Source organism: Crocodylus porosus, unplaced genomic scaffold (genome assembly GCF_001723895.1).
Source record: "Crocodylus porosus isolate Cpor-Errol unplaced genomic scaffold, CroPor_comp1, whole genome shotgun sequence".
NCBI lineage: Eukaryota > Metazoa > Chordata > Crocodylia > Crocodylidae > Crocodylus > Crocodylus porosus.
The window spans coordinates 10,051,145-10,075,777 of NW_017728925.1; the positions used below are offsets into that span (position 1 = coordinate 10,051,145).

General features: G+C 47.3%; 1 protein-coding gene across 1 annotated transcript; it reads left to right on the plus strand.

Moving 5' to 3' along the window:
- Window positions 1-3,391: 3,391 nt before the first annotated feature.
- Window positions 3,392-24,628, plus strand: CIZ1 (CDKN1A interacting zinc finger protein 1). The gene is made up of 14 exons (XM_019540732.1): window positions 3,392-3,474; window positions 6,171-6,337; window positions 7,848-7,980; window positions 8,773-8,833; window positions 11,802-11,881; window positions 12,416-12,495; window positions 15,167-15,349; window positions 15,711-15,841; window positions 16,682-16,766; window positions 17,426-17,539; window positions 17,968-18,144; window positions 19,025-19,094; window positions 20,204-20,325; window positions 23,930-24,628. The coding sequence occupies exons 1-14, from the start codon at window positions 3,438-3,440 to the stop codon at window positions 24,482-24,484; spliced, it is 1,995 nt and encodes a 664-aa protein (XP_019396277.1). The 5' UTR covers window positions 3,392-3,437; the 3' UTR covers window positions 24,485-24,628.
- Window positions 24,629-24,633: the final 5 nt, after the last annotated feature.

Genomic DNA, 24,633 nt, shown 5'->3' on the forward strand with positions numbered 1-24,633 from the left:
CAGCAGGGAGCCCGGTAAGCGCCGCTAAGCGAGGCCGGGGATTGCGGGCCTGGTCCCCGGGCCTTGGCGGGACAAAGCGGGGCGGGGGGCGCTGGGCCCGCCTAGTGCGCAGGGCCTTCTCCCGCCGAGTCGTCCCGGGCGGCCCTCGGAGCGGGGCAGGCCGCAGCCCAGCGGGCAGGGGGCGCAGGGCCCGTCCTCTTCTCCCGGCGCCCGGGGAAGCCTGTGAGGGGAGGTGAGTGCCCAGAAACCCGCCAGAGCCAGGGCAGCCTGCTGCGCGCTGGGGCAGATGTCATGGACGCTGTTCGGAGGGAAGCGCGTGGACCTGCTTGCCTCGAGTGCCACGGTGTCCCAGGCCCCTCTTCCCGCAGATGTGCAGGGGCTCTGACAGGCCCCCGGTCTGTTGATCCATTGCTGCCTCACAGGGCACGGCCCCAGTTTTGCTCATGGTGTGTCAGTGTGTGGGTGACACGACAGAGCAGCCTGGTGTGCGTGGTCACTCCTCGCGCCAGTCAGGATGGGACTTTGGTTTTATTGGGCTCGAAAGGCAAATTGAGGTACCTGTCTGGTGAGAGGCCAATCCTCTTGCTATGTGAGGGGCAGCAGTAGCTTGAGTCCAAGATGGTTTTTCCGTGTGATCAAACACAGAGTCAGATGGTGCCCTGTTTCCTGGTAGAGTTTTACACTGGGGAAAAAATCGAGCTTTGATGGTAAATTTCAGGAAGAAAGGTGGTTGTCTGGCTGTTAAATCCCAACCATCATTGTGTCAGTCTGATGAGCATGTTCTTGAGTGCGCTTGTGAAACTGTCTGCGTGACGCTGATGATACTGCACAGAAAATAGTTTAAAGGGATTTAAATCTCTCTTCAAATGACCCTTAACGTTGAGAAGATCTGTGTTTCTTGTCATTTGAATCTGACTAAGGGGAGAGGTTTCCCAATGAAAACGGCTTTAAGGGGGATGGCTTGGACTTTAAACAGGATGGCTAAGGCAGCAGCTCTGCAAAAAAGGACCTGGGGGTTAGAGAGGACAATAAGCTGAATATGAGCCAACAGTGTGCCATTGTTGCGAGGGCAAACGGCAGACCGGGCTGCGTTAGCAGGAGTGTTGCCAACGGATCGAGGGAAGTGATTCTTCCCCTCTATTCAGCACTGGTGAGGTTGCATCTGGAGTACTGAGTCCAGTTGTGGACACCCTGCTACAGAAAGGATATGGGCAAACTGGAGAGAGTCCAGTGGAGGGCAGCGAAAATGGTGAGGGGGCTGGGGGACATGACTGATGAGGAGTGGCTGAGGGAACAGGGCTTATTTAGTTTAGAGAAGAGGAGACTGAGAAGGGATTTAGTAGCAGCCTCCAGCTACCTGAAGCAGGGTCCAAAGAGGATGGAGCTGGACTGTTCTCGGCAGTGGCAGAAAGCAGGACAAGGAGCAATGGTCTCAAGTTGCAGCAAGGGAAGCTTAGGTTAGATATTAGGACAGTCTTTCTCACTAGGAGGGTAGTAAAGCACTGGAACAGGTGACCCAGAGAGGTGGTGGCCTTTCCATCCTTAGAAGTCTCTAAGACCTGCATAGACAGCTGAGATGATCTAGGTGGGGCTGGTCCTGCTTTAAGCAAGGAGTTGGGCTGACCTCCTGAGGTCCCTTCCAGCCCTAATTTTTTGTGATTCTGTGGCTGAGGAAGATGGTTTGGGAGGGGGGCAGGGGACAAATTTGGTCTCTGAGGTACCTTTGCCTCCACCTCCATGGCTCAGCAGCCCAAAGACTCAATGAGGCATGATGTCTGCGCTCGTGTCCATCAGAATGAGGTTGGAGAAAGAGGCAAGTCTCTGATACAGTGGTGCGTTTTCTTATTTCAGAAGACAGTGCTAAATAGGCAACCTCCTACTTTTGAAGAAACTGCTTTCAGCCTTATTTTCGTTCCAGTATTTCTGTAGGAAAGGGGCACATAGCTCTATACTAGCCTGAAAGTGAGCAGAGTTTAGGTGAGAGCTGTACAGTTAGAGCCAGTTTTAGAGAAACAGTGACTCCATCTTGTGTTTGGCCCATGATGCTCGTCTAACTATGCAAGGGTTGTTTACCAGCAACGGGCTTTTCATGTGGGTGCATATTGTACCTTCAGAAACTGTGCCCATGCTGATATGGCTCATTCCAGCCCCAAGACCTCAACTAGCTCTGCCAGCAAATTTTGCTGGAATAACTGTATCTACATGAGTGGCTTCTGCCAGCAGGGCTGTATTGATCGGGAGTAATTGTCTTCACACACCAACCATCAAAGCTATGTGAGCAATAGTTTTCAGAGTACATTTGAGAGTTGCCTACAGCAGAGCTATCCAACTGGGCCTGCAAGGGGTTGTGTGTGGCCCGCGGGCTCCCACCTGACTGCTCATTGCTCTGGTGGCTGGGGTCTTTGGGGCAGGGCAGCATGGTAGGAGAACGGGTGAACTCGCTGCTTATGTGGTTCGTGCTGCTTTTGTGGCAGTGGCAAGTAAAGGTGGATCTTCTGTGTGGTGGGAACTGCAGGGGGGGCTTGTGTGGTAGCAGTCAGGGCAGAGGAATCATCCTTGCAGTGGAGGCAGCAGGGGCTGGGGAGCTGTGTAGCATGAGTTTCAGGGAGCCCATGTGGCTGTGTCCTGCAGCCCACAAGGTGCACAGCTTGAATCATTGTGGCTCCCTGCTGCTTTGAAGTTGGACAAAGTTTCTTTCAAGCTGCGTTGAACCCCGGCCTGGAGGAATGCATGCCACTTTCATTAGTGCTCTGCCCATGCCCACCCTTATTCTTATCCCCACCTTTCTTTTGTCTTGTACCTGGTTTAAATATGAAAACCTTTCTTTTTTCCTTTTTTCTTTTTCTTTTTTATTGCCAGCAGTCCCGCTAGACTTAAAGGGGCACTGGGTACAGTCTGTTTGTAGGGCTGGCTCTGTGTGGGAGCAGTGGATGTTTGAACATGCTGGAAATAAAAGATATCAAATCTACCCAAAGAACCTTGCTTGCCATAGATGTAAAGAGGAAGTTTTAAGTCTATCTAGTGAGCCCCTGGATGCATGGGTCTGAAGGCATGCAGTCTCCTACTGGACTTTTGTAAGCTATTTCGTTATGCTAGATGTGGGTTTAGTGCTTGAGGGGTTCTGTTCTGCATCATTTTATTCCTTGATCACACTTCATTAGCACTCAGGACTCAAGGAAGCTGGAAGAAAGGAAACAATGTGTATACAGGCCTTGTATACAAGGTTGTTTTAATACAGGTGCATCAATAGTGTGACTGCACTTTGCTCCTTCCAGTTACACTTATGAGATGCCTGAAATTGAAGGCTGTGGGATTTTCTTACAGGAAGGTTTTCTTGTGTTTGATTGCTCTGTTTCAGGGGTTTGCCACCACCACAGCAGCAGCAGATGCTGAGTTTACGGGCAACGAATCAAGCATCGCTCCTCAGTGCCAACCCTATGCTTCAGCGGGCCCTGCTCCTGCAGCAGATGCAAGGTACTGTCATTGTGAGATGCTCCTTGAATTTTTTCAGACACCCTTTCCTCCCGGTGTGCCCGAGGACAGAAGCCATAGGATGGGCATTTCTTGTCAAGGCCTCAAAGTCCCTGGGCTTGGCAGCTCTTTCTGTGTGCTTTTCCTTTTCAAGTTTGGCCTCAGTGCAAGTCACAGGAGTTCTTTAGTAGCTAGAAATCCACATGCCCAGCTGCTCCAGGTCAAGACTCAAAGACGAGCTTTCAAACAGGAATTTGTCAGGTGGTTTAGGCCTTTTAAATGCAGATGCTGGGAAAGCTTTCTTTCTCTCTTATTAACCTAAGGTGAATAGAAAATTTTCCAAGAATGTGTTAAACAATTGATTTCTGTTTCGGATTTAAACAGTCCCTTGCATTGTCTGCGAATCCAAACAAATATGTTGGCATCTTGAGTGCAAGAAAAGGAAACTGGCTAGTTGGTGTCTGTCCAAGCTGAGTGAAGTGCAAAAAATCCAGTGCACAAACTAGGAGACTTAAGTGCTTTTTGTTGTGTTTTTTTTAAATATCCTTGTGAACTTCTGGTGTAACTAACCAGTTACTTATTGGCTGGTTACTTTTTTCCCCCATCACCTTGTTCTCAGGCAAGTAGACTTTCTGCTTGGCTGGAGATTTTTTTCAAGGAGACTTCAAGACAGCATTTTTGCCATTTTAACAATGGTGGTATTACTATATAAGATCTTAAAATGCAGGTAAGGAAATGTGGTGTGTAAGGAAGTGTTTTTGTTTGTTTTAACCTGCCAGCATCTTTTTAACAAAGAAAATCAGTAACTGGGTTCATTTTGAACTGTCACTTAACTTTAAATAAACTGGATCAGGGATTTTCCTTGTCTGTGACTAACATCCAGATGTGAACACAATAGATGTACGTTGCATGCTGTTATGCCTTTTGTTCTCCCTTGCCCGTTCAGCGAGAGCGCTCTCTAGTGACTCTAGTGGTTCTCTCGAGAGCTCGGATTGGTCGCTGGAAAACTGAGATGCTAAGGGACAAACGGAGACCCAAAATGACTGCTAATTTTGCAGATTCTCCTGTATGTCTGTATCCCAGAAGGAGTTTGACCAGCTAGTATCTGAGAGGAAGATGAACGACAAACTTGATGTTAACAGAGCATGACTTTTTTTTTCTAAAGCTGAAACAGTTACTGACATTTTATTTTCAAATGGGATAGCCAAGGATCTGAGACGATTTGGATAGGTCCATTGAGCATAGTATATTACTAACCAGCTTAATGCATTCAGGTTTAGTGTTTAGACCCCACCCCCATGTGTTAATAAGGAGGAGTATCACTGGCTTTGTGTCAGTCTAGGTTGGCTAGAGATAGGAAACATGTCATAAAGTTGATGCTGAACAATGTGACTATATTTGTGATCTGTATTTTTTCTTGTTGCTTGGAGGTTTGGGTTACACGTGAGAATACCTGATGGGCTGGTATTTCAGTACCTGAGAAACATCAGAATAAATAATTCAGTGGAAGCCTGTGGTTTCAGAAGTGGAAACGAGGAAAGAATAAATGACCTCCTGAGTTGAAACGGTCACACACAAGAAAAGTGCTAGCCAAGAGCAGGAGGTGATTTCTTCCTAGCTAGATTTCTGTTTAAAATAAGAGTTTTTTTCTTGTCCAGTCCAGTGGAAAACTATGTGGGAAGTTCCTTATGTTTTATTGCAGCCTTTATGTATGTATCTGGCACCTGTATGGGTGTCAGAAGTCCTGGGTTCTGCTCTTGGGCTCTTTTACTTATTTGCTGTGTAGCCTTGGCCCAGTGATTTGCAAACTTTCCAAAGTGGCTTCTGATTTTTGTCTCCCTAGCTTTAGATACTCAGAGCTACTTTTTCTTTCTTCTTTTTGTTTCTACCTGGCACTTTGAAAACTGGGCAGTAAGTAGGTGTCTCACCAGAGGCAACCTTTTGAAAATACAGCCTTAAAATCTCAGTGTCCTCATCCTTAATGGAGGAGTGGCCAGGTTTCTTTGTGAGAGAGTATGGAGCTGTGGCTAATGGTTGTAAATGTTTTTTGGATGCTCTGCCAAAATGAACCATTCCTAAGGCAAAGCACAATGGAAACAGCAATATCTGAAATGCCTGGGTTCAGTTTGACATGTTGAACATGATAAACTAATGGAAGAGAGGACTGTGAAATCTCACCTAAAAGGTAAGGTGATGTTGTAAGTGAACTGCTCCAATTGCTGCTGCTTTTCAGTGTATTTAAAAAAAAAAAAAAAAAAAAAGGGCAATCCAATTGCAGACTGTGGCTTGAACTGTCAGCTGAACAAGATGTGGGATGAATTTTCCTTCACAAGGGATCTCTGAGAGAGAGACTTCATCTCACTGTAAACATGGGTACCAGCAAGCTTTAATTAAATACATATCCTAACAATCTTAGAACGCAGTGACAGTCCTAAATGGTGCGATAGTGTAACATACCCCAAGATGGCAGTAATCTGGGCCTGAGGTCTTTGAGTGGGAGAGCTGGGGTTCTACTCTTGGGCTCTTCTAATTATTTGCTGTGTTGCCAGCCTGTACAGGCTATCCAAATGCAATATCTTGCATATAGTCCATACATAAAGGAGATCTTCCCCCACAGCTGCTGCTGCCATAAGCAGAGGACTTGCTGTCTCCTTGGATTCCCTGCTGGGTTGTGATGTCCCATGTGTTTGCATTTGTAGGAAACTTGCGAGGATTTAATATGACAGCCCCAGCACTGCAACAGTTTTTCCCTCAGGCTACAAGACATTCCCTGCTGGGGCCGCCACCTGTTGGGGTCTCATTAAAGCCTGCTCGGCTTGGCTTCCCAGGCCTCCCTTTCCAGCGGCAGAATCGGATGTTTCGCAAGGTGAGCCTGTGACTTGGAGCTTTTCCGAAATTAGTTTTCTTTGGCAAGCTGGTGTCCCTCAGGCGGTAGTAGTAGTTGCCTGTGATCTAGGACAAATCTTGTGAGGAAAGACTAAGAGATGTGGGACTGTTCAGCCTGGAGAGGAGAAGACTAAAGGGGGACTTGGTGGCCATCTATAAGTATGTAAGGGATGAATATTGGGAGCTGAGAGAGAAACTGTTCACTAGGACACCCCCAGGAAGGGCAAGGAGCAATGGCCAAAGACTCTTAGAGGATGGTTTCAGGTTGGATGTAAGGAAGAACTTCTTTACAGTAAGGGTGACCAGAATTTGGAATAGACTTCCCAAGGAGGTGGTGCAATCTCCAACCTGGGAGGTCTTCAAGAGGAGACTGGACAGGCACCTTGCTGGGATCATTTCATCTTGGCAGTATTCCTGCCCAGAGCAGGGGGGTTGAACTCAGTGATCTTTCAATGTCCCTGCCAGCCCTGAATTTCCATGATTTTTATACAGGGTGCTAAAGAGAACTGGGAAAAGATGAGAATCACTTTAGTCTTGTGTTGCTGATACAGTCTTTACAGCCAAATCATCCTGCTCTTCAGGCTTTAGTGATTCCAATTGCAGTTGTGGTGTTAAGGACTCACTCAGGATTTCTGGATTAATTGTAATAGTTCCATGTAGTCACTAAAACAAAAAACCCTATTAACCCTTCCCTAGCAGTCCCCACAAGGCCATATTCCTCCTGGGAACTGGCATAACTCAAAAATGGTTTGATTCAAAGACGAAAGCAAGGGGGTGGATGTCTGCCCTTCTGTTACAGCCTCTGTCACTCGTGGTGCCACAGGTGCCTCCATTTTCCTGTCTGTGAAATCAAGATAATACTTGCTTATAGGAATGTTGTCAAGTTTAATTGATAAAAATGTATCCAGTGCTGTGGTACTCTTGGGTGCAAAGTGTTACAGGATCACACCCTTTTCCCCTTCTTTTCCACTCATCCCCAGATGTCTGAGCTCAGACTTATTTGGGACTCTGCTGGGGACTGTTCTTTAACTGGCCAGGACTTCTTCCCCCTGTGCTAGCTTCATGCTTTCTCTATTAATATAGTCTGATGCTCAGTGACATTTTTCCAGAGCCTTTGGCTTAAGCTAGCACTCCCTTTATTCCAATAAAAGATACACAGGGTAAACTGATGTTTCAGACCCTAATCATGCTTTTTTTTTTTTTCCTTCGGACGAGAAGGGAAAAGAGTTCTTTGGTGCTTGTTCGTTCTTCCAGCCCATGTATGTTTAAGAAGGCTCCCTGAAGTGCACTGAACCTGCTACAGATTCATTTGGAGAGGTGTCAGTGGGTTCAGGCAGTCTGTGATCCATTCGTAGTGCTTTGTTTGTCCACCAGTCTTGGTCTCTTTGTATTTGAACGTCCATTCTGGTCCCATGGTAGAACTTTTGGAGAGCTAGGGAATGGGGTTTAAGGCATGAGGAGCTGGGTTTGAGGCTCTTTGCTGATTGCAGGACTTCCAGAGGATCCCTGACAGGAAGCAGGAGCTGGATCAGGGATCATCATCTCAGACCCAAGGAGGTGATGAGAAACTAGAAATCCAAGAGGATGCCCAGGCAGGGTCAGAACAGAACAACTGCCCTACAGGTAAGAGGAGAAATGAAATTCTGAGCAGGCCAAGAAACCTCTGCAGGATACTGATGCAGCAGTTTACAGCAAAAAAAAGTCTCTTCTCAAAAGTCCTAACTCGTCTAGCTTAGGGGAGCCCCCTGCTCAGGGCTGCTTTATGCTCATAGCTGCTTACTTAGATGTTGTAAATGAGCATCATGGCTCTTGATTAATCAGGTGGAGGCTCTGTGCAGTATTGAGGTGGTGTACCTGATACTTCCCCATCTCCAGAACAGGAGAAAGGTCTCTTGTTGCATTGCATGCATCACTCTTGCAATGATTCCCTTTCAGCTAATCCCTTTTGATGTCTATTCCAGACTAGGTTATTTGCTCCTTTGCCTCTAAAAATCACTTTGATAAAGGATTTCTGTGTCCCGTCCCCACCCCACCCCTTTTCCAAAAGTAGGCTGGGAAAAGGACACTATTTTGAAATGATGGCTATTGTGCTGCCTTGGCAGCTTAAAGTCAGCATGGCCAGGGTAAAACTTGGGTAGAATGGTACCTCCTTGCAACCACCATGGTAAAGGCACAGGTTTATTTAATAAATTGCATGTTTTCATGTTGTATTGGACACAATCCCATATCCTTGGTCATGAGGTATCTCTTGAGCTGTCCAGTCCCAGTATCATCATTCTTCTCGAGCCCAGATTTGGCCAGGAGTTTGTGTTCTGCCCTGAAGCACTGTATTTGGATTAGGCCATTTGATTGATCAGACAAGAGGGGCTGTGGTCTCTTCTGCCAAAATATCATCTTTTATTTTTTTTCTTGCAGAACCAGAAACTCCACCAGAATCAAGCCTGAACACTGAGCCTGCAGCCAAGAAACTAAAGAGGTAATTTCTAATGAAGAGGTCATAGAAATGCCTGTTGGATGTGGGTTGTTTTTCTGACGTTTGTGGCTATATTCCCACTATCAGCAATGCTATGGCAGCCTGATCACAGGCATCTGAGGGATGCCCTTGTGCTGGTGCATGACACAAAACAAACTCCTGGCACTTGCTGCAGCCCAGGGCACTGTTGGTTTTATGTTGCCAGTAGCACAACCATGATAGTGATGAGCAGCAAGAGCAGTCCTGTATAGGCAGGCCACAAAGATGCTGCTGCTGAGCTGTGCTATTGCCTAGATCCATAAAAAGAAGCGGAGACATTCCTTTTCTGTTCTAGCCTACTTGATGTCAGTTCTCTTGCTTAAATGCCAGAGAGAAGCATGTAGGTGGGTGCCAATAGAAAGAAAAGCCCTAGACTGTTCCACTTTGCTGTGTGGGCAGGTGTCAGTACTGCTTTCCTTTTGAGGAAGGCGTACCTGTTACTGAGCTGCGCTTGGGGGCAAAAGCAGGGAATGAAAGAGGTGCAGGCACTGAGATTGTGTCTTGCTGCAGGGAGAGCCTGCAAAAGCTAAGCAAATACAAGAGCCTCGGGGGACGTTCACACCTATGAGAAATGGGGGAAGTAAACGGAGATCCCAAATGCTACAGATAACATGAAATGGCCGAGTGGTTTGTCTTGAGGCCTGTGTGGGGAGGGGCAGCAACACACCACAGTATGGGGAACCAGCATCCGTTTGTGTTCTCGTCGGCTGCTCGGGACCCCTGTCTCATGTGCATAGACAAACACAGGGAGTTATGTAACATCAGTGCAGAGGGCCGCAACAAGAGATTCACCTAGGAAATTCTCTGCTTTGCTATTAATTGTTCTGTCGGGGAAACATGCAGTGTCGTAGCACCATCTACTGGGTAGGAAGCTGCTTATTCCAGGCTATCTCTCCCAGACCTGATACTCTCACACATTTAAAGATCATTTGTGTTCCTCCACCCTGTATTGGAGACTCTGACTTGAGAATTTCCCTCCAAAGTGAATATGTCTATGATACATTTAAGTGGAGTAATAAGATCCCCGACTTGCAGTAATGACTGTGTGTCAGGACCCCTGGGTTCCAGTCTCTTCTTTGCTGCCAGTTCACTGCTTGGTCTTGGGCAAGTCTCTGTCTCTGCCTAATTGGCTAATTAATAGGTGAAGGATGTTCTGGGGTGGATTGGATGTTTGTACCTCAGTTTGACTGGGTAAAGCTTTATAGAAGTGTCCAGCATTATTGGTCACTCTGTGAATTATGCAATCTTGTAAATCAGCAAGAAGGTGAAGAAGTGTATTTAAAACAAAGGCTGGTGTCTTGCAGCATATACATGGCTTATCTATTTAGTTGGTTAATTTTAATTATGATAATACTTTGCAGTACATTATTCAATGGCCCATAGCATCTGTTGGAAAAAAACAAAGTCTGAGTGGGGAGACCTTGCTATAACTACATGTCTGTTGCACCTTTACTGGGCTTTGGGTAGAGACTTAACATGTTTGGTGTATGTATTGTTGGGGATGAAGGTTAGGAAATTTCTTGTGAACTGAACTTTTGCCTTAGAAAGAGTTAACACTATTAGAAACGTCTTGTTCTCTTCAAAGCTCTGAACTACTTCAGCCTGCATGCATGTTTTCATTTCTGCTTCCCCCACCTTCTCCTCTTCACTCTGCCAGGTATACCAGCCTCCTCTCCCCCTTCCTTTCCTTCTCCTTCTTACGCATTGTCCATATGCCTGGAACAACCTCCTCACTCCGTTGCAGTAGGCTTCCAAGCATCCTGATTTGCATCCCTCTTGACATACCGCTTCCTCCCACACCGCCGATCAAGGCTGATAAGCATCAGTGCAATGCCCTCTCCTCAGTTAAAACAGTGACACTCCTGCTTCTCTGGGTCTTCCTGCCTTAAGGAGCTGCCTCCATCTGTGTTGTCTGGTATTGAACACTGTCAGCCCCAAACAGATACCTTGAATGCAAGCCACTCTTGTTTTGTTCTGCTCTGTGCTGCCAGAACCCTGTAGTGCATTTATAGGTATGTAACCCAGTTACTTTATCACTTAACAATCTGATAAAATATGCAGTGTGCATGTTTGAATCCTGAGGCAGGCAGGAAGGTGACTGCATGCAGTTAGAGTTAAGAGTGCGCCACATCTCATTGCTTGAAGAGCAGTGCAGGTGATGTGCAAGTCTGGCCTGGGAGAGGAGAGCTTTTCCAGCCCTGCTGACTAATATTAGTGCTGATACACAGTCAGGAAGAGACAGAGTGAAATCTGCAGGGAAAAAATCTTCTGCAGCTTGCTCACTCCCATGTTCCTAGTATGCTTTCACTCTAAATCAAACCAATGGCAACAAAGAGAGCCAAGCCAGCTTTTTTAAATGAGTACTGTGTGTTGTTTCTAATTCACAATGACCCGTTGATTATCTGCTTCAGTAGAATGCAAAATCTTCAGTAAAATGTAAAACTCAGTGAGACACGGCTACTAAAAACCCCTCCCTGCCTGGTGCCAAGTAGTCTCTGTCATGAGCTGTCCTTGCCCCCGTCTGACAAAAGCCAAGTGCTTCCATTGTCCTGAAGGCTTCTAGCCAAGGGAGGGGATGGATCTCAGGTCTCTCATATTGCAAGGAACCTTTCCCCTTCCCTCCTACCTTATACCTTCACAGCATTTGTTATCCTGGAGCAATCACTTCATGCCTATTTGGGCACGGTTGTAGAGTGCCTGGTCTTTGTCCTGTTTTGCTGAGCCTTCACTAGAAAGACTACCTGCAACAGCAGCCTATTATTAGTTTCTTTCTGGGACCCAGGTTCACATTTGACCATTGAAAGCTCTGGAGGTTGCTCTTTGGCCTGTGGTTCAGATGCCAGCCTGCCCATTCTCCTAGATATGGGTGTGGGAGATAACCTTGTTCTCTCTTTCCCCTCCCTCTCCCTTTCTTTGTTTTATTTCACTGAAGTGTGGAAGAACCGTCAGTGCTAGAGGATGCCGCAAGCAGCCAGGAAGCAGAGGAGCCAAGCATGGAAAGCCAAGAAGATGGTAAAGGGTTATTGGGGTTATCGTGATGCGGGTGAGGGATTGGCTTCTCAAATCAATGGTAGAGTGAGGTGCTGTGTTTACAGTTATTTGGACTATAGGTTGCCTCTTGCTGGAATTGCAGTACAAATATGCAGAATCTTTGCAGAAATATTCTTATATTTAAACCATGCAAGATGTCAGGCAAGGAAAGAGAAATACTGGGACCAAAGCCCCAAGAATATGCGGTAGTGGCTGTCCCTCTTCTCTAAGTGTGGGAGTATCCAGATTGTTTTGAACATCCAAAGGCACATAGAAGATGGGATGAATTCTCATTTTACAAGGATTCTCTTTATGAAAGTACGATCAATGCTTTGGGACTGCAGGGTAACTGATAGCAACATTGAGGAGTGATCAGGAAAGGTTAAGGGCATGGGGCCAGCATTACAGAGGAGTAATCAAAGCTTTCTGGCTTTGTACATTTGCTTCTTTGGGTTTTGTTTTGTTTTTGTAAACATTGCTAAGTTTTAACGCAGCTGAAGGGCCTCTCTGTTATAGGGCCTGACACTGTGAAGGAGTACATGGCTGAAGATGTTTCTAAAGAGAGGAACTTCTCAGAGGAACCAAAGGCTCCTGAGGTGGGTAATCACTGTACAGAATACTCTCCCATCCCAAAGAACTGACTGTACTCAGATCTATCTTTTGTGATGCAGATTAAGATGCACCCAGCTCTAGGATTGGTACCAAGGCCTGAGGTGAGGCATTGTACCACAGTCGAAAGCTGTAATGTGTAGTATGTCTCTTTTAAAGTTACAGTAGAGTGTAATGGCATGGTCATCTGCACTTTTGCTAAGATTTTGGAACCTAAATAGTTCTCACTATCTGCACTTTGTCTACTGGGACCTAGCTTGGGATTTAAGACTTCACTGCTGTCCTAGAAGGCATTTGTATGTTTGCACTTGTTTTAAGTTGATCTTAATATCTGTTATTAGTGGGACTTATTTCTGAGTCTCCAAGTGGGAGCTGCACTCGGCTCCATCCTGAGCAGGTTTGGGCAATTATTTCTGCTGAAGGGCTATTTAACGAGTTTTGGTTAGCTGTCAAGGGCTGCAACAGTAGTCCTGCTCCTTGACAGGTGCCCTGCCCCCCTGTCACCATCTTGGGACCAGAAGTCCTGACCCCCAGACCTCTTTGCCAGCAGAAGTTGCTTCCCTTGCCCCCTGTAAGTACTCCTTATTGGGAGGGGGTGGGGGGGTGCCATCTTGGTATACAATTTGGTTTTTTTTCCCAGTCCCAAGTCAAACATCCACTATAATGTATTTTAAAAAACACAAATTGGGACAAAAATATATTTGTATAATGTCTATAGAGGTGATTGCATAATAGCTCAAAAGTAAAGTTTTACTCCTGTATTTTGTGTATGGGGGTGGGTATATGTGTATGGGGGGTGGGGATGTATGTGGGGTTTGTGAGGGGGTGTGGCGGTGGTGGGGTAGGGTATGTTGGGGGTTCTGGCTGTTTGTATATGTGTGGGGTGTGAGGGACGGCAGGGGGTGTGAGGACCCCCCATATGCCCCCCTGTGGTGCACAGCCTCCATCACCAATAGCAGCAGCAGCAGGCCCTCGGGGCACTCATGGCCCACGCAGATGCAACCACCCAGCAGCACACAGCTCCAGCCAGTTCCAGGAACCACACATGGCAGCAAGGAGTGGAGCCAGGCCACCCTGCCTCTATTGCCCAGGACTCGCATGCAGCTCCTAGGATTCATGCGCCGTCAGAGGGGAAGTCCCATGAAAAGTGTTGCCTGGCTCTGCTCCTTGCTGCCATGTGCAGCTCCTGGAACTGCTGGAGTTGTGCACCATCGGGCAGCTGTACCTGCATGGGCCTTGAACACCCCAGCCCACTGTTTACTGCTGCTGTCAGTGGTAGGGGCTGCGGGCAATGTGGGGATATGTGAGGCGTCCCGTCCCCCCCCCCTCCCCCCACAAACCCCACATACCTACCCTCTGCCCACATGAGCTCCACGTTCTTGCCACCCCTCTGTGTGTGGGCCCCACACTCTGCGCTCCTGCTAGCCCAAGCCGCATGTACTGCACTTCTGCCCAGCTGCAGCTTCCCTGCTTGCAGCAGGGACATAAGGAGGAGCTGCTGGAGGTGGAGGAAGCTAAGCAGGTCCCCCGGCAGTTGCAGCAATGGCAGCAGTGGCCCCACTTGGAAGCTGTGCATGCTGGCTGGGGCAGGGTCCTCCCACGCACAAGGATGGGAGCGAAGTGTGCAGGCTGGGTGGGATAAAATTAATTGGTGGGCACCCATGGGCTAGATGAAATTGCCTGGTGAGCTAAATCCAGCCCATGGACTGTATTTTGCCTGCCCTGGTCTTGGAGGTTGTCTACCTTATGAAGGGAACAGCCATTGTCAGCAGAGGTCTGGTAGCTTGAGAATTGCTGGAGATGAACATGAAAGTTTAGAAAGCAGCAGATAACTTGTGAGGGTTGCTGTGATAGAAAATGGAGATGCACATTTCTTCCTTTACTGTGGCTGGTAAATCGGCCAAATGCTGGCAAGCAGCTTGTTGTTTAACAGTCAGCAGGGGAAAGAAGCTAGTTGGGACTTGGCCCTCAAGCAGAGATTGGGAAGAATCAGGCCCCCAGATAAGACTGTTGTAACCAGCAGGAGGTAGCAGGCTGGAAATTTGTGCCAATAGGTTCTTAAAATCAGCCAATGATGCCTAAGGCTGATCTGCTCCAGGTTGGAGCCTCGCTTTATATAAATCCGTGTGGTTGCATTGAAAACAGTTGAACATTTGACCCTGCATGCCCTGGCAGATTCGGATATGGCTGTCTTGTGACACCTCTGTTCTAATGGGGTCTTCCTTTATGAGTAGGTGGGACAGTATGCTTATTGTTCCACTTTTTGCCTATTGCATGTAATGCTAAACTATCCTTCGTTCTGCAATGAGTAAAAACAAGCCATTAAAGGCCTGCAGCTACTGAGGACTGCATCTGTGTAAAATGTCTTCAGAGGCCATTAGGAATTGGGAATGTAAAAATACAAACTGGTCTGGGAGTGACTCTGTGTTGGCAAATCCATGAATAATTCCTGTAGTCCAGGAGGTGATTGCCCAGAAGAGGTGATAACATTGAGTGCAAATGCAAGAGGCCTTGAATGACATGCACATAAACTGTAGTCAGCCTCATTTTCTCAGGTACTAGAGAGGTTGGGTACATTCTCAGGTGCTAGAAATGTGTCTCCTTGGCCATCGGTAGTTTCTTGAGAGACCTTTACCCTGTCTTTTCTTATTCTAGCAAGTACTGACTTCTGGGGGTTCACTGAAAGTGACTATCCAGCAGAGCAGTGAGAGCAGAGCCATCAGCACCACAGCCCTGAAACCAGGGCACCGGACCTGTGACCTGGGCACGACTGATACTGGCCCTGAGCCTGTCCTTAAGTTCTACTGTTACATCTGCAAGACCAACTGCTGCAACCAGCAGGTATAAGCACAAGAGCAGCATCAGACCTGGCAGGCAAGGGGAAAGGACTGCATGGCCAGGTGCCTGCAGCCAACATTGTGCTCAGAGACTTGTTTTGAGGCTTCACTAATGAGAGACCTAGAAAAGCCTACAAATAACTGAATAAAATGAGCCATGTTTCTCTTTGAAGGAGCTGGTAAGCAGACACCCTGAAGTGCCAGCATGGTCTGATCCACAGGGAGCCACTCGCTTAAGCTTTAAAACAATCCAGATGTGATAGATCTGTAGAGAGGATGGAATGCAGGGACCTGATCATCCATTTCTGTAGCTTGAGTCTCTGTCCAAATGCAATTTTTTTCTAACTTCTCTCCTCTCTTTTTAGAATTTCCAGTCCCACATGGCTGGAATTCAGCACCAGCAGCGACTTGGAGAGATTCAGCACATGAGCAATATCTGCTTTGTCTCACTGCTGCCTATGGTGAAAGAGCAGAAGTCTCTGGTGGAGAAAAGTGGGTACGTGTGTATTCTGGAGGTAGAGACAGCTGATCCTACAGAGGCCAGAAGCAGTAGATCTTCAGTCCCACCCCACCAGATTGCATCACTGCTTAGGTCATGATGCAGCATCCACCTGCTTTCTTGGGCTTTAAATCCTGTCAGGCAACCTATTCAGCCTTTTTCTGTGGTGTGGCTATATTGACTTTGTGTCCACTGTGCAGTTCTTATTATAGTGCATTAGCTCATACTGTCCAGCACCAGGTACATTTTTATCGGTGTGACTTAAACTGAGTAAGGGTGGAAGAGGTGAGCTGAACTATAGCCCACTAGGGGAAAGAATTATGCTATGAGAGAAGAACTACAACCGGGAGTAGGTGGTGTATTCTGTTTATGTGCATAGCCTCAAGATTATATGCTAACTTGAATTGAATATTATCAGTACCTATTAAGTACCTAGTGCAGTGGAATCTGCAGCCCTGAACCTGCTTAGCTCCCTTCATTGTTAAGGTTTCTACTAGTCAGTTTCAGAGCTGCTTTCTCCATCATCCTTCCTGATGGGTTAAATGGAGGATATTTAAGTTACAAAGTAGACAAGCCCTCTTACTGTGTTGTTAGTCAGAGTACAATTAAGTAAGAGAAACAATTAAGTAAGAGAAACAATGGACCTGACAGGTCTAATGCATTTAACTGATATGCAGATAACCAGAGTTTGTTACAATGTAGGTAATAGCCAACAAATGGGAACTGGCACTGCATTATGCAATTGAGTGAATTATGCGCTTCTCCAGAACACATGCAAGTGGAACACACTGTACCTTTGGAGCGTACCAAATCTTACTGAGACGTTCTTTGTTGCAGAGGACCCCGGCAGCGCTGGTGTAACACCTGCCAAATACACTTCACAGGGGATCTCATCAAACATCGAAGGACCCAAGAACACAAGGTAACAAATCAGCTTTCATGTTTCCTGACTTAGAGGGACCTAAATGGAAAGAAACACTTAGCTTCTCTCCCACCAGCAGGAGAGAAGAGCAAGGTGGAGGCCATGCCCAAGAAGATCTCTCTGGAAGTACCCTGAGCACCACAGTGCAATCCCTAGCACCTATGGTTCTCTGGGGTGCCCATACACTGGTACTGGGGATCTCCTGGTTTTCATGTTGAGTGATGCTGGTACTGACTAGCAGGACCTGGTTCTCGTCTTTTAATTGAACATAATAAATATGACTCCTATCTCCTGTATGCAGAGGTATGATACTGCGCTCTTTGATTAGCTGCTACTGGAAGGAAATTTTACAGTAGGCGGCCTGAGTTGTCTGGGTGGGATACCAGCTTCAGCAAACCCCACTCATACAACAAGCGGTGGGAAGATCTTTAAAGACTATGAGGTTGCTGCAGACATCTACCTCTGTCACAGATGAACTTGGGAGCATGTGGCCTGGGGCTTCCACTCTTGTGCAGGGAGGAGGTCATGCTTTGTGTGGCCTGACTGTTCCAGAAGAACTAGGCCTGCATTTCTGTGAGAAGTTGTGCGTGAAGCTTTGTTGAAAACAGACTGTGGTGTCTCTCTTGACCAACCAGCTCTTTTCCTTCCTCTCTCCTCAGCTGGCCAAACGCTCTCTCCGTCCCTTTTGCACTGTCTGCAGCCGCCACTTCAAGACCCCGCGGAAGTTTGTGGAGCACATGAAGTCTCCTGAGCATAAGCAGAAAGCCAAGGAGGTAAAAACCAGTTGGACTGTGGGGGGTAGGAAGGGAAGGGAAGTACAGCGGTTCTAGGAGTGGCTGCCCTGGTGAGGCTGGGTGTGTGCATGTGTCCTGTAGGCCTCAAGCCATCACTAGGATGACAGGACATTGTACAGGCAGGTATCAGTTCTTCCTATCCAGTGGCTTCTCTCCTTGCTGACTATTCCCATGAATGGGGCTCAGAGGAGCAAACTAGAAACTGAGTCTTGTGTGCATGAAACCAGGATAGAAGCCTGGTAGAACTTGCTAGCAGTTGTGTCCAGTCATCTTACTTAGCAGCCCAGGCTCTGGAAGGGCCTAGTCAGTCTCCCAGGATTAGGGGGAGGGCCCCCCAGGATCAGCATTGAGTAAGTGTGTGAAGCTGGCAGTCTCACTAGGTCTGCTCTCTTCCTTCTGCCTGGTAGGTGAGGCTGGGAGAGAAGGAGCTGGGTGGGCCAGAGGACTCGGAGGAGCTAATCACAGTGGATGCTGTTGGCTGTTTTGAAGACGATGATGAAGAAGAGGAAGAGGAGGAGGGAGGGGGCGAAGAGGAAGACTCAGAGGTGGTGCTGACAGAAAACGAAGATCCTATTGCCAAGCAGGTATGCAGTGCCAATGGAGACCAGAGGCTCTGGGGGCACTGGTTTGTATCTTCCTTGTTGCCTCAGTCTGGTCTGATGGAGCTTGAGGCTCTTGGTAGACCAGTGTGACCTGTTCCCAGGGAGCAGTGTGGGGTGAAGCATCAGGGACTCCTTTAGAGCCCTTCAGACTGTGAAGGAGAATCTGGTCCACTCATACATGGGGCTGATTGTTTCTGGTGTTCTGTAACAGTAACTCCTGTTACTGAGCAAAGAACAACTTTAACTAGATCTAGGATCACCTCAGCTGCAAAGACATTAGCTGTAATGTGAAGCACTGAGGAGAACATGTTTTTGGAGACCCTTTCATTTCTTTGGGGCAGGAGGGAGGAAGAGGAATTTCTGGGGTATCCTAACAAAGGCAAATGATACATTTTAGACTTGACTATTCAGCAGTCTGGAATTGCCCTAGATCTCATAGCATACATGTCTGTATACTACCTGTATACTAGTATAGGTGTATCTTGGCATATAAAGTTCTTCAGTGCAGTAGTTTCAGAAACTTTAACTGAGTGTACCTTGAGCCTGGAATGTAGGTGATGGTTTTAACCTTGCTAATTAAATGGTTTCCTCCTGTTTGGTTTCTCTCTGGCTTTAACCTTCCCTTGTGCTATAAGGACTAGTCTGTTCAGGTAATTGGGCATGAAGGCTGAACCTCCCTACAAGGAAGGGGCTTATTTTACCTCTTTCCTATGGTAACAGGAAATGCAAGCATCTTTTAGGATTGTTGTATCTCCGTTTTACCCCAGCACCTCAGAAAATGTTCAAGGCTAGGACACAGTGCCAGCTGGGGCAGGCTGTAGGCCAAGGATGCTCAGCACCACCCTGTTCTCCTTCTGTTCAGGTTGGTTTGAAGGAAATGTCTCCAGAGGATTATGAAGGAAATGAGAAGTACTGTCCAGACACCGCCTATGGTAAGCAAGCCAGACAAACACTGTAGCCATAGGCTGTTATTGTAATGGGGATGGGGGAGCTTTCATTTACTGTGGGCAAGAGGCTCCTGAGCAGAGATTGCCTTCAGCATTCTCATGAGACTGGCAGAGGAGCAGTTCTTGAAGAAAGGGCCAGAGGTTGATGTGTAGCTCAGCTGTGAGTGAAAGGAATGCAGATGCTGTTCCACAGAGCTGTCAGTGGCTTCAGTGTTCTCCTTTGAGTAGATGGGGTGAGAACCATCAAACCTGTCCAGGGGAGTGGGGGCAGGGGAAGGGTGGGATGACTGGGGTGAGGGAGGTGCCAGAACAGGACACATACAGGAAATGGGTATCAGCTCCTGGATGGTGCTTGGGTGTGTGCTGCCTGGATGTCGTCTCAGCAGAAATGCAATTAAGCGGAGACATTGGGCAGGCACCACCAGGATCCTCTGAGGAGCCTGTACATGCTTCCTCTGCCTCAAGACCACCGCTGTCTAGACTAGCTTCTGCTTGGAACGACACTTGCTGCCCTTGTGGGGAACGCTGCCTCCAGAACGTTGTTTCTTGCCCTGTTTCTAGCCACCACCTTAGTCAATGAAGGAGCTCAAACTTCCATTTCCAAAATGGCTGTGACCAGTCATGCAGGGCAAAAAGGGCAGGGAGTGCACACACCGGGAGAGGCTCCTCCACATGTGGGGAGAGCTGTTTTAGCCCAATCTTCCACGTTGCTGTAACCTCCCACTATCATGTGGCAGATGGAATAATGATTCATGCTGTGAATGTTCTCTGCCTGTCCCTTGCGAGTGCCTGCTGTCTTCTGCTTGGTTTGATCCCATTACACATGATTACATGTTCTCCGTAGTTTTCCACTGTATTTCTTTTTTTATGCTTTTGTGTAGTTTTTGTGCTCCAGCAGCAAGATTTCTCTCTGAATATCAGTCACAGAGCTGTCCTGTGGCAAGATGAGATATTCAGTAGGCTGTCTTGCAAGCCCTCCCAATTAACAGAAGCAGAGCTTTCCTTTTTTTTTTAAGTTCCTTTTTAACACATGCTCATTATCTGGAGTTCCATTCAATGTGATCTGTGATCTCCCTTCCCCTCCCGTTTCGCAGGCCTGGATTTTCTGGTCCCCGTCGCAGGTTACCTCTGCAGACTGTGTCACAAATTCTACCATAGCGACTCTGCTGCCCGGCTCGCGCACTGCAAGTCCCTGATGCATTTTGAGAACTTTCAGGTTAGACCCTTTGGCAATTGCATGGCCTGGCATTCATTCCCCCTCTCCTCCCCATTACCTGTCTCCTCAACGACTCTTCCCTTCAGCTGTCTTGTCTTCAACATGTGTCCATCATCCTTGATGTCCCTCAAGCCACAGCTTTCACCTGGTGTGCCCTCTGCTTGTCTCCATCTCCTGTAGAGCAGACACAGTTCCACTCCCCCTTTCCCCAACTCTTGCTAATGTCGTTGTCTGCCCATTCTGAGCTGGGTATCTCTTTGGAGAATGTTTGATTTGTTCACTGAACCTGTAAAATGCAATTCCTGATTCAGCCTGGGATCTTCTGTTAAATGGATTGCAGTTGGGCAGAGCTGGGGAAACTACTCATGAAGAGGCTGCTCCTTTTTGAAAGAGTAGGAAAAGGTCCTCACTGACCCTCATGAAGCCACAGCATCATTGATGCTGGAAATGGGTCCTTTGTAACTGAAATATGTAGAAGTAACAACTGAAGAGAGGCCAGGTGGCTTCTTATTTTAAATTGGTAGATATGCAAGTGCCAGATAACGTACAACATGAGAACAACCCTGACCTGCTGAGTGCAGATTTGGTCCCAAGGGACAAGGCAGCCACAGGGTGTAACTTGAACTTTTCTGGTAACTTTCCAGAGCTCAGGAAGTTTGTGTTGTTCCTCCCCAATTCCTAATCTCCAGTGGAACTAGAATTTCCCTTGCATCCAGCTATGAATCCATCCTCTGTCCAAGTGTCCCCTGGGCTGGGAGATCTACCTGTGTCATGTTTGGCTGTGTGTGTCCACCTGGGCCTGTCTTGGAGATCAGCACTGTATGTTTTCCCCTTTCCCTGTCAGTAACCATTACCTGGGTCCTGTCTGCGCATGAAACAGCATTTTGTTGACCTCTGGTAGGGAGGGCAGTTCCAGTTTCTTTTCTCTGGGGCCAGAGCCTAGGACGTGCACCAGCAAACTAGCCTCTGTGGTATGTCCAGTGGAGCCTTCCAACAGATTCACTCCATAGCTGAGCTGGTTAAGCCTAAGCACTTCTTAAATCAGGAAGTTGGGACCATTAACGGCCCCTCTGGGTCACCGTTACCAAGCAGAGCATCCCTGGAATGAAGGCAAAAGCCTACTTGCAGTGCAAGTTATTTAGTTTCATTTGTTTTGCAGTCCCCACTGTTGGCCTGTTTAAAGAGTCAGAGCAGCAGCAGTTCATGTTCCCTGCCCTTCATTGGTTCTTTTCCTTTTTTGTCTCCTTGTGACAAGGTATTTAGCAGAATTCTCAGATTCATTGAATCTGACAGGCTGTGCCATGAGCACTTCTGCTGTGGCCTTGAATTTGTGACCTATGGGCTGTTAGGACCAAGGGAAACAGCCCACATGGCTGCTTCCATGCATTGGAGTAGCAGGAAGTGGGTGCTCGCTGATAGTTAGGCTTCCTATTCTCTTCCCAGCTTTTACCAGTAGTGTAGTGGCCTATGTTTAGGTAAGTGGCTTAACTTCTCTGTGCCTTGGTTTCCTAGTTGTAAAATAATGGGGGTAGTCTCCAGGGCTACCAAGGGTCTCAGTTCAGTCATGTTTACCAAGCCCACAAATTCACATTTATGCCGGTGTGACCTGAAGAAATTGGCCCTTGCAAGTATTTTGGGCTGGACTCAGTTTATACCTAATCTCTGAGGCTTGTGATCACTGCTGGAGGCAGCTGGCCCCTGCATTGAACATGCTGTTGCCACAGTCTTTGAATTAAAGAGGACTGTAGTTTCTCTGTGGCAGGGCAAACAGCACTGTGGCCAGCATACTCCACTGCAGGGTTTGAGGACAGAGAATGTCTTGCCCTTGAGGCAACTCACTGCAGAGCAGTTGATTTGGACCTGCTCAGTTAAAATTCTTTCCAGTTCAGATAGGACTCTTAAACTGCTTCAACTACAGAAGAACATATTGCTGTGTGTAAGGCTGTTGGGAAGGCTTAGCTCAGTGGCATAAGCTGCTGGGATGAAATGAATCTGCACTGGAGTTTGCACCACTTCAACAAAATCACATTTAAAAATATCAGTGGATGGGCTGAACGTTGCAAGGCAGATGAGAGTGCTGTGCATTTTCAAAGGACTTGCTCAGGGCAGTTTCCTGCTAGACATGCACTGACTTGCTGTTACATTGCAGGGTTTTTCTGGCTGGTCCTGAGTAAAAAAGATGCAGTCTCCATCCAGTGGCAATCCCTTGTGCTGTGCACCGTTTCTGCCTGCTTTGTTCTTAGGCACTAGGAGTGAGATTAGGAAGGAACCTGCGGAGTGATTGATCCAATTCATCAGGAATTGTTGTTAGGCTTCTGCACTACCCAGGATGGATCTTCACTGACTGATTTGTATTGAGGGATAAAAGTTTTTTTTGTTTGTTTGTTTAAATTTGATCCCTAGGAGAAGGACTTTACTTCCTACCTCGGTACCAACTACTACTAACTGAACCCCTTCAATTACTACAATTCCACTTCAGCTCTACCATGCTTCTGGGGTAGTGTTCTCAGATGCCCACAATATGAGAACCTGACTAGGATATTGGAGTTAGTTGTTGGTTTAGTGCAAGCCCCAGTTTCAGAGAGTAGTTTAACGTCAGAAGCCCATCTATTTTTGTGGAAGAACCACCTGCTGCTTGATGCATTTGTAGGGCTCATGTTCAGCCTAGGATTTCTTGGATCACCAAAGAATAAGAGGAATCCCTTTAAGCTAAGGATCTCACCACTGCATTTCAGTAGTTTGGCTTCATACATACAATATTGGATACTATTTTTCTGAAATTTCCTTTGAAGTATTTGAGGCAATTTTAACCTCTCTGCTGATCTGCTGCTGACTGACTGGCTGCCTGCCTGCCTGCAAACCAGTTGTGTAACCAGTCTTGCAGACAATGCTGCGAGGCCTAAATCCACTATCTAGAAAGCCTCTGGGGCCTCTTACAACTGGGTGTATCTGCCTCTCAAAAACAAAACAAAAACCTTACACGTGACTTAAGTGAAGTGCCTGGCAACACTTGTGTGAGAGCAGATACAGCAGTGGGACTTTACTGAGTTAGGTGAGTGTCACATAGTGATTAAACATAGGCCGTGCTGTAACTGTCAATCTGTTTCCGTTCAAGATGCCTTCAAGGAGTGCATGCAAGACGGCAGAGACCCAAATATTTGGATTGCCAGTCTCTCTTCATACCCAGCCCCAAAGCTAGAGATTGTTGGCACCCAAGAAGAGCTTCCATCTCTCGCTTGTACTGGATAGGTCTAAAATCCCTAGTTTGAGCTAACAGCTGCCAAAGCCTGTTTCTACTTCTGTATTTCTTAAAGGTGAAAGATAAGTGTGCTGGGAGGGGGAGAGGGAGGGAAGAGTCAGCCCTTACTACAGCCACTTTTCTCGCAGGGGCAAATACTTCCCTGCTTAAATAACACTTTTCCTGAACAGTCAAATCAAGAGCCTCCAAAGTTGGGCTGTGTTTCAGGCAGAGACCTGCCATTGCAGATTGGAGCTCTTTCACTGTTGTCTTCATACAGGTTTTTCCTGGACCAGCTGACACTTGCCGCGGTGTAGACGGTTCCAGCCTGATTTATTGCTCAAGCCAATTTGTTTTCCTTTGCAGAGATACAAGGCAGCCAGGCTCTGTGCCACAGCAGCACACTCAGAGGCCTCTTTGCATGCCCAGCTGTTGGATGATCAGAAGCAGCCTCTGGCCACCAAGACAGAAGGAGCCAAGTCTGTGAATGCCCATCCAGGAGCAGGAGACAAAGTTTCAGGATTACTGGCACTAAAAAAACAAAGCTCTTGGTCTCTGGAGACCAAGAGTGAGCTGGGCACCTCTGTGAGAAGGGGTGAAAGCCTGGCCAGTGAGACTGATGATATATATGGAACCTTGGTCATAGAGGAGGAAGGGAGTCGGGAGGAGGGAAACCAGACCCCTAGTTCTAGTGAAGACTGCCTCATCCTGGATGAGGATGGCACTACAGGGGAGTTGCTGGAACACCCTGCATGCAAAGAAGAGAGCCGCACCAAAACCAGGCAATGGGAAGGTGTAGACAAAGCCCTAGCTTCAGGGAGCTCTGAGCAGATTGAGGTAGCAAACAAAGGCCAGGAGGAAGAGGCAGCCAGTCTAACCCTAGCTGGGCGTAGACGCTCCACTCGACGCAAACTCAGATAGAATGGCCTTAAAGGGGAAGCCCCTTTGCATACAATATTTGCTGGAAATGTTTATTTTCGGAGTCTTTTAATAGAGCAAAAACCTTCAACTTTACTGCTGTTTTTATTTTAAAAATAAATAAGCCTGGCTTTAGCGTGTCTAATACAGGA

Bases quoted from the DNA above. Each gene is read 5' to 3' on its own strand.
- CIZ1 (XM_019540732.1), top strand. From the start codon at position 3,438: ATGCTTCAGCGGGCCCTGCTCCTGCAGCAGATGCAAG. The intron at 12,496-15,166 runs GTGGGTAATCAC...TTATTCTAGCAA, and splicing joins AGGAACCAAAGGCTCCTGAG to GTACTGACTTCTGGGGGTTC. The intron at 19,095-20,203 runs GTAAGCAAGCCA...CCCGTTTCGCAG, and splicing joins CTGTCCAGACACCGCCTATG to GCCTGGATTTTCTGGTCCCC.